The sequence below is a fragment of the Watersipora subatra genome, chromosome 7 (genome assembly GCF_963576615.1).
Source record: "Watersipora subatra chromosome 7, tzWatSuba1.1, whole genome shotgun sequence".
In the NCBI taxonomy this organism is placed as follows: Eukaryota; Metazoa; Bryozoa; class Gymnolaemata; order Cheilostomatida; family Watersiporidae; genus Watersipora; species Watersipora subatra.
In genome coordinates this window covers 35611142-35621602 of record NC_088714.1, presented here as the reverse complement: position 1 = coordinate 35621602, position 10461 = coordinate 35611142, and the positions used below count along the sequence as shown (strand labels likewise).

Genomic DNA, 10461 nt, shown 5'->3' with positions numbered 1-10461 from the left:
TCATAATGCCTTCTCTTTTTTCACAACTGTCAAGATGAACACAGCTAATAAAGCTTCTGTCAATAAACTGAACATTCAAAGTATTTAAACAACACATGTTATCAATATAACAATATAAGTCATCAATATAACAATACAAGTCATCAATATAACAATACAAGTCATCAATATAATAATACAAGTCATCAATATAACAATACAAGTCATCATCATAACAATACAAATCATCAATATAACAATACAAGCCGTCAATATAATAATATAAGTCATCAATATAACAATACATGTCATCAATATAACAATATAAGCCATCAATATAACAATAAAAGTCATCAATATAACAATACAAGTCATCAATATAACAATACAAGTCGTCAATATAATAATATAAGTCATCAATATAACAATACATGTCATCAATATAACAATATAAGTCATCAATATAACAATAAAAGTCATCAATATAACAATACAAGTCATCAATAAAACAATATAAGTCATCATCATAACAATACAAGTCATCATCATAACAATACAAGTCATCAATATAACAATACAAGTCATCAATATAACAATACAAGTCATCAATATAACAATAAAAGTCATCAATATAATAATACAAGTCATCAATATAACAATATAAGACATCATCATAACAATACAAGTCATCAATATAACAATACAAGTCGTCAATATAATAATATAAGTCATCAATATAACAATACATGTCATCAATATAACAATATAAGTCATCAATATAACAATAAAAGTCATCATCATAACAATATAAGTCATCAATATAATAATACAAGTCATCAATATAACAAGTTTTTGATGCAATACAATTAGCCAATCACAAGGTTGCTCTATTTAACTGGTTAAAACCGTAATAATCAATAAATATGCAGTTATATATTGATTAGCTAATCATCTAAATATCCGTTTTTTGGAGATTTAGCAAGATGATGGCAGTTGGTCAATGTAAGTATTGCTTGAAAATTAAAGGACAACTGCGCCATCACATAAAACAAAGTTGTCTCTATTTCACCACATTTTTATTAAAAGGTGCCCTAGCAGTATGGTAATGAAATCAACTTAAAAAAGGTTTTGTAGGATTGAACATTTTGTAACATACTTGCACATGTTGGTGTTGTACAATGAGTTCCACTGTAACCGGGTACACAATCGCATCTATAGCCTTGCGCAGAAGCTGTTGGTACACATGTGCCTTTACCATTGCATGTTGTACTATCACATCTTTTCTTTTCACACAAAGAGCCATACCAGTCTTTGTTGTTACATTCTGAAAACATACCAAGGCATTAGTCATACAGCCATGTGTCATGCTACGAAGTCGGTTGCGTACTTTCTTGATACTTAGGTTGAATTTCTGTTCAGACAAGCGAAACATAGCAATCGTTAGATTTAATACTAATTGACTGAGTTACGATTTATTACTGATTGACTGACTTAATGATTTAATACTAATTGACTGACTTATGATTTAATACTAATTGACTGGCTTATGATTTAATACTAATTGACTGAGTCACGATTTAATACTAATTGACTGGCTTATGATTTAATACTAATTGACTGAGTTACGATTTAATACTAATTTACTGAGTCACGATTTAATACTAATTGACTGACTTATGATTTAATACTAATTGACAGACTTATGATTTACTACTAATTGACTGACTTATGATTTAATACTAATTGACTGACTTATGATTTAATACTAATTGACTGACTTATGATTTAATACTAATTGACTGACTTATGATTTAATACTAATTGACTGACTTATGATTTAATACTAATTGACTGGCTTATGATTTAATACTAATTGACTGAGTTACGATTTAATACTAATTTACTGAGTCACGATTTAATACTAATTGACAGACTTAATGATTTAATACTAATTGACTGGCTTATGATTTAATACTAATTGACTGACTTATGATTTAATACTAATTGACTGACTTATGATTTAATACTAATTGACTGACTTATGATTTAATACTAATTGACTGACTTATGATTTAATACTAATTGACTGACTTATGATTTAATACTAATTGACTGACTTATGATTTAATACTAATTGACTGACTTATGATTTAATACTAATTGACTGACTTATGATTTAATACTAATTGACTGGCTTATGATTTAATACTAATTGACTGAGTTACGATTTAATACTAATTTACTGAGTCACGATTTAATACTAATTGACAGACTTAATGATTTAATACTAATTGACTGGCTTATGATTTAATACTAATTGACTGACTTATGATTTAATACTAATTGACTGACTTATGATTTAATACTAATTGACTGGCTTATGATTTAATACTAATTGACTGAGTTACGATTTAATACTAATTTACTGAGTCACGATTTAATACTAATTGACAGACTTAATGATTTAATACTAATTGACTGGCTTATGATTTAATACTAATTGACTGACTTATGATTTAATACTAATTGACTGACTTATGATTTAATACTAATTGACTGACTTATGATTTAATACTAATTGACTGACTTATGATTTAATACTAATTGACTGACTTATGATTTAATACTAATTGACTGACTTATGATTTAATACTAATTGACTGACTTATGATTTAATACTAATTGACTGACTTATGATTTAATACTAATTGACTGACTTATGATTTAATACTAATTGACTGACTTATGATTTAATACTAATTGACTGACTTATGATTTAATACTAATTGACTGACTTATGATTTAATACTAATTGACTGACTTATGATTTAATACTAATTGACCGACTTATGATTTAATACCAATCGACTGAGTTATGATTTCTCAATTTATCTTCCGATTATTTTCCCTGGCCTGAGTAAGCCTTTATGCAAAGTTTTAAAATATTTTCGCTGTTGCATAAAACATTTTCATGCCAATTCGTATCAGCGTTCCACAATTAAATTTTTCATGTCAACTTCATCAGAGATCACCTACTTATAAATGCAGATAAAGAAAATCGTGCAATAAAATTTAGTTGTAGTCATTTACCGTCTTCATGAATCCTTTCATCCAAGTTCAAACTGGTTTTACTCAAATTTGTAGTTTGTTTAACAGTTCATTAATCACTCTCTTCTTCTCGTTTGGTTTGTTCGCTCACTGATCCAATCCTTTGTTTCATTATTTTACTGTGCGTAACTTTTGTTTATAAGGTGCAGCATAACTCCTTTTGCCTAGCTAGGGCCTACATCGGTTTACAGAAAAACCTTCAACAATATACTACGGCAGCAACAAATTTTTTAAACGAAAGGTTAAAGAAGTGCCGCTGTCACTGAGATACTTTGGAATCTGTTCTGCTCATCAATAAGATCATATAGACCAAGGGTCTGCAACCTTTTCCACTCAAAACAGCCATTTGGAGCTGTTTTCCGAAGGAAATAATGCAGTGGGAGCCACAAACCCCTTTGATATTTTAAATTTGCAAAAATAAGTACTACATGTAACATTTTTGTTTAGCTTTTAATGATTTTATACCATGTTTACACAATAAAACAAAAAGGTGAGGCATGTATAATAATTTAACTGCTGAGAAAAAAAATTAAATTTTTGCAAAAAACAATAAAATAGCTAATACTAACTTGAACGTAATGTGAAAATACTACATTGTTTTTAGGTTTCTTTCAAGATAAACTGCAACTTCATGTTTTTAAACACAGCATAAACTCAAATATGCACTACAAAGTTTATCTAAACAAGAAGTTCCTTCTTTTAACAAAACGCCAAACTTAAATTCTAAATGAAGCAAATGTGCTACAATTCTTCTGTGTACATTGATACCATCAAGAGAAGCATTGGATTTTAATTAAATGTTCTGGTGCTTACAGCACAAACTCATCAATTATTCTTCAGAAGCAAACAGGTTTCCATTTGATAGAGTAAATCATCTAATATTAGCAGATTTAATAGAAAGTGATGGCAGGTTACGGCGCAACCAAGTCATGTTGGTTTATCATCTTTTCACTGTTGTTAATTTTGTACTTTTTTCAGGTTAAAAAAGGTCCTGAACAGAAACTCAGCAAAAAGCGTGTCTGCTATATGCCTGGTTGAACTGCAAATCAGGTTTTTCTTTTCTTTTAGCTGAAATTTAAGTGTGTATAGCCATTGTTTGTCTTTACACACAGCATAAACTCAAATATGACTATAAAGTTTGGCTTTTATGTGATTGTGAAATCCATGGCTCGTATGACATTAGCTGCAAAATTATTCAAATAAGGGTACTATGACGGACATAGCAGGTTGGGCCCCATCATTGGCTTTTTATTACAATGTAATTTGTAACTCACTGATGATATAAACTTAGAGCTTACCACAGATGCATTGACTTCTATCAGGGGACAGTTTGTGAACCCCATTCACACAGTTTGGGGCACCTGTCAAAATAACCAACACGTGACAACACGTGACATGTCTATTGCGAAATAGTGATAAAAGCAAAAGATTTAAATTTATATTAGTAACAGCTTTAATACTTTTGATATTTTTTAACATAAGATGAACATGGTTAAATTTTGTATAGCTCTAGCTGTGTGCTCATAGAATGAACTAATGTATTAGCAATGGGTATGCTTTGCTTTATAAAAGAGCCTACTGGGAAAGTGCAGCTGTGGTAACTAACAGCACAGAGAAAGTGCAGCTGTGGTAACTAACAGCACAGGGTAAGTACAACTGTGGTAACTAACAGCACAGGGTAAGTCCAACTGTAGTAACTAACAGTACAGGGTAAGTACAACTGTAGTAACTAACAGCACAGGGTAAGTACAACTGTGGTAACTAACAGCACAGAGTAAGTACAACTGCGGTAACTAACAGTACAGGGTAAGTGCAGCTGTGGTAACTAACAGTACAGGGTAAGTGCAGCCGCGGTAACTAACAGCGCAGGGTAAGTGCAGCTGTGGTAACTAACAGCACAGGGTAAGTACAACTGTAGTAATTAACATTACAGGGTAAGTACAACTGCAGTAACTTACAGTACAGGGTAAGTACAACTGTGGTAACTAACTGCACAGGGTAAGTACAGCTGTAATAGCTTACAGTAAAATCCAACATCTACTTATCATTGTTTCAACATATGACTGAAAATACAATGCAAAATTCCAGCAAATATCTGCTTTTGCACTTGAAGGAATTTGCAATATACGATGTTCATAGTTTCTCGACGCAGCCCACTTTGATTAATATGATGTAAAAATATAAACGCCGTAAAAACAGCTCTTACAAATTTGTCTGGCTGATTACAAGCGTTGTGTCGTGTGAACAATCTTGCAACAGGCATAAATCTGTTTCCTAAAAGATTAGCACCAGCAACGAGCAAATCACTCACTAGACTTGTGGTTGTTTCACTCTATTATATGAATTACCATGCATAAAACAGATCTGTATCTTTTCTAGTTTGCATGTCGATAGAATCCACTTCAAGCTTAGAGATAAGTAGATGGCGAAGATTATAGGTGAGCGTGAATAAGTTATCATTTTAGATAATTGTGTGACTGCTACAGCAGACTCATTTTTACCGATTTTGGGTTTTTCTAGCCAATCATCTAATAGTCATATTTTACTTTTCTAACCAATAACAGCGCAATATTCTTACCAATTTTAACCAATCAAGTAATAGTGCTGATATTAAAATGTTCTAATAGGCTAGCAGACCTAAAATAATTTAACCGTTTAAATAGTCTAACCATGAGATGGTAGACATACAAATCAGAAAGTTTATCAAAAATGGGAAGCAAATATAAAACAGTTTGACCAGCAAGATGGTGAACAGGATAGCCTAACCAATAAAGTAATGAGTATAAGATAGCCTAACCAATAAGATGAGTATGTGGTAGTCTATCCAATAAGATGAGCATAAAATAGTTTTACCAATAAGATGATGAGCACAAGATAGCATGCCCAATAGGGTGATGAACATAAAATAGTCTAACCAACAAGGTGATGAGCATAAAGGTATAAACACACTAGGCGATATTTAGAGCGATATCGCGCTGCGTGGCGCTAATCTGCGCTAGAATTCACCCAGCGTGCTCATCCAGAGCGATAACGCTAGACTTTCTCTGCACAACTTTATCGCTAGCGAGATGCATTTTGATTGGTTGGATTTTACCAGAATGCAATTTTATGGCGGGTAATTATTTCTTATCGATGTTCACCAACGTACAGCAGCGACAATTTGCTATTTTGTTAATATTGAAACATCTTCAGAACGAGCACTAAATTGTTCATAAATTTAATAATAGCACGCCCAGTCATGTGCACCATAACAAACAAAAATTACAAAAAAAATCCAAGTTGAAAACTAACATTTGGAATCAATCGTTGCACAAGTTGACCATCTTGAAAACGGTAAATATTTAATACATTAGGCCTGAATATAAAAAACCACTACAAAATAAAATACGTATAAAAATAGTGAAAAATATTACAGTTAAAAATGCAATAATCGTTTTTCTTATGTCTCCTTGTAGTGTAGGCAGTGTACAATCCGTGAAAGTGAGATAGGTTTAATAACAAATGCGTAAGTTGTTTACGTTGTCGCCTAGACGGCGCCATATTGACTGACCTAAATTTATTAACAGTTCCGAAGAAACTAATGATACAGAATTTTATTGGCAGTTTGTGGGTGTGCCCATTATATCGCTTGCTAGTGAATCGCTCAAGTGTGTTTATGCACACGCTAGCGATATCTCCGCCCTCCTCATGACGCTCACGATAAAATCGCCTAGTGTGTTTACACCTTAAGATAGTTTAACCAATTAAGTGATGAGCATAAGATAGTCTAACCAATAAGGTGATGAACATAAGATCGCTCAACCAATAAGATGATGAGCGTAAGATAGTTTAACCAATAAGATGGTGAGCATAAGATAGTCTTACCAATAAAGTGATGAGCATAAGATTGTCTAACCAATAAGATGATGAACATAAGATAGCCTAACCAATAAGATGATGAGCATAAGATAGTCTAACCAATAAGGTGATGAGCATAAGATAGTTTAACCAATAAGATGGTGAGCATAAGATATTCTAACCAATAAAGTGATGAGCATAAGATAGTCTAACCAATAAAGTGATGAGCATAAGATAGTCTAACCAATAAGATGATGAACATAAGATAGCCTAACCAATAAGGTGATGAACAAAAGATAGTCCAACCAATAAGGTGATGAACATAAGATAGTTTAACCAATAAAGTGATGAGCATAAAATAGTCTACCTAATAAGATGATGAGCGTAAGATAGTTTAACCAATAAGATGGTGAGCATAAGATATTCTAACCAATAAAGTGATGAGCATAAGATAGTCTAACCAATAAGATGATGAACATAAGATAGCCTGACCAATAAGGTGATGAACAAAAGATAGTTTAACCAATAAGGTGATGAACATAAGATGGTTTAACCAATAAGGTGATGAGCATAAGATAGTCTAACCAATAAGGTAGTAAAAACAGAATGGTCTAATAATTAGACCATTATTGAAAAGGTAGTAAAACGGAATGCTTTAAATAATATAGTGGATAATATATTGCTTTCTAACCAATAAGTTCGTTAGATTTTGAGATAGGTTACTTGATCATTATTATATTTGGACATTGGACACTTAAGTTCTGTTAATTGACAATTAACAGTCAATTTAATGATTTTAGTTAACCCTCCTTTCTTCTCACATCTATTATATAAATCAAACTCTCAGCATTTACTGTTATACAAAATTAGAAAGCACCTGCTTCATTCAGTCTAGTAAAGGTTGTAAAGCCAACAGAGATAGTTCATCGTACATACCGGTGCAGGGAGAGACCTGGCAGTTGGCACCAGACCAGCCAGTTGAACAAGTGCAAAAGTGAGTATTTGTCACCTTGTTGATGCCACATACTCCAGTTCCACAATTAAAATCTAGAAGAGAGCAAAGCAATTTCAATTTACAATTTACATTTACAGTGCCTCTCAATTGCTGAAAGACTCGACTACCAGCATGTCCTACTACATAAATCATATTAAGTAAACAAGCTTGAAGGAATAGCATGTGTTCCGCAGTTTGTGATAGTTTTACAATTTAAGAGTATGTTCAGTGAAATCAGTGATATAAACCACCCCTCCACCAAGAACAGGCGACGGCTATCATTTGGGCGGGGTTTAATGATCGAGCTCTGTTAGGATGAACCCGAACATAGCGCCAGAACAAAGAAATATGCTGAATAAAGCCTCTTGCAAATTCACAAATATTATGAACAATAGTGGGTTATTTTGCTGACCTGTTGGTTTCATTTTGTTGTCAAATAAATATAGTTCCCTATATTGTCACCGTTATGATCAGTCAGTTGCCATTCACAGGCGTTCGTGATATTAATAGTCGCCATTGCGAAACAGCCCACATTAGCTTTTATATTTAGATTTGGAGTATGAAAACTAAATTGCACAGCTTTGCCTGCTGTCCCATCATATTGGCTAGGTCGAACAAAGTGACAACGATGAAAGACTTTAACAATTTTTATTAGGGGTGGCAAAATATTAATTAAAAGCTAGGGAAAAAAGGACATTGTTCGGGTGATTTTGGCTAAATGATATTTAATTTTAAGCATATATTATGACCCTTACTATATTCAAAATCGGTAAAAATAGCTAATTTGAAATATTTTATTTTCCATGGATCCATTTTTTGGTTAGGTATTACCCTTACACTGTAGAAATTCAAGGCTAGCTATTGTGAACCGCAGGGGTCTACTGACTGATTGAGTTAATGGCATGATAACAGCGAGTTGTGTTTTCCAAAACCTAACAAGGCAAAGCGACCGCCTCGCGAGAATTGTGTTAGCCCCGAAACCCAGGCTAGCATAATCCCAACAGAGCTTGATCATTAAACCCTGCCCATATGATAGCTTAGCAGTCGCCTATCCTTGGGGGGTTTTATATCATTGTTGGGGGGTTTTATATCATTGGTGAAATCAGAGGTTGTGAGAGCTAAATAGCAGATATCAGTCGCTTGCTAATCATTAGACTGAAGCTTCCAGATTTGTTGTCTTCAAGTGTCGCAACCTGATAAGGCAAAGTCACTCTGACCCAAGTAAATGTAGTTGAATTCAACAATTCCAGTTCATACTTGTTATTAATGCAATGGCCTAAGGCTATGATATACGATGGCGTCTCAAGATAGGATAGGCTATTATCATGCTGCATCTCAGCAACATCTTCAAGTTATGAGCTTCTTGCTATGTTTTATTAACCGTAATGAACAAATCTATTGCTACATGTAAAAAAAGATTTAATTCTATTATGAATTTTTTATAATTCTTTATACTCATATATAATGTATTTTTAAAAAACCTTTGTCTACTTTCTGTTTGGTGGAAGGTAATGTGTGCAAACTAAATGACATTTCCACTCTGATATGGTTTTATTATCATCAACATCTTTCACTGATAAATCTATTCTTTATCTAAAGAACAAGCCAAATTTATAAGAAACCATCTTTTATTTCCAGAACTTTTATTTCAAATAGAAAACATGAACCATAAAGGAATAATGCAGCGGAAGGCAATGTACTATATTTTCTTCAATGAAAAAATATTGTCCAAGGAAACCGCAAGACCCAGCGCGTAGTAGAAATCACAAATACAATAGCGATATACTTTTACTTAGTAAATTTTCACCCTTGTTTAAGCTGCTATGATACGGAAATGGTTTACACTTAATATAACCTATGCGTATAATAAAATACTACTCACTATTACAGGTGGCCGTTGCGCAGTTAGTACCACTGTATCCTGGAGAGCAGTTACATTTGTAACCTGATGGTGACGTAGTGGGTACACAAATACCATTGTTGCTACAAGTGGTACGGTCACACCTTCTCTTCTCACATCTTGTGCCCCACCACTCATTGCTGTCACATTCTGTAGAGCAAGACAAGTTTATAAGGAATAGCTACTGTTTATGCAATACTAATTATATTTATTATTTATAGCAATGCAAATTTATAGTTTGGCAATCACTAATTTTTATTGCCATCTGCTGCTAGTTGGTGTTTTGCTTGTTATTCTTCAAACCACGAAGAGACTTAAAACAAGTATAGTATGCAATACAATAGTATGCACAGACTGAAGTTACACAGGCTAGAGTCCCACAGGCTAGAGTCACACAGGCTAGAGTTACACAGGCTAGAGTTACACAGACTAGAGTCACACAGGTTAGAGTCGCACAGGCTAGACTCGCACAGGCTAGAGTCACACAGGCTAGAGTCACACAGGCTAGAGTCACGCAGGCTAGAGTCGGCCAGACTAGAGTCATTCAGGCTAGAGTCACACAGGCTAGAGTCACACAGGCTAGAGTCGCGCAGACTAGAGTCACACAGGCTAGAGTTACACAGGCTAGAGTTACACAGGCTAG

The 10461-nt window shown here is 33.4% G+C and overlaps 1 protein-coding gene across 1 annotated transcript in view; it reads right to left on the bottom strand.

Annotated features, from left to right (window-relative positions):
* Nucleotides 1-10461, bottom strand: part of LOC137400713 (adhesive plaque matrix protein 2-like) — a 30296-nt gene continuing 19835 nt past the window's right edge. Inside the window, exons 7-11 of the mRNA XM_068087047.1 lie at nt 9801-9968; nt 7861-7971; nt 4386-4448; nt 1136-1303; nt 1-26 (exon numbers count right to left, since the gene is read on the bottom strand). Of these exons, the coding sequence (XP_067943148.1) occupies nt 1-26; nt 1136-1303; nt 4386-4448; nt 7861-7971; nt 9801-9968 (536 nt within the window). The remainder of the gene's footprint in view (nt 27-1135; nt 1304-4385; nt 4449-7860; nt 7972-9800; nt 9969-10461) is intronic.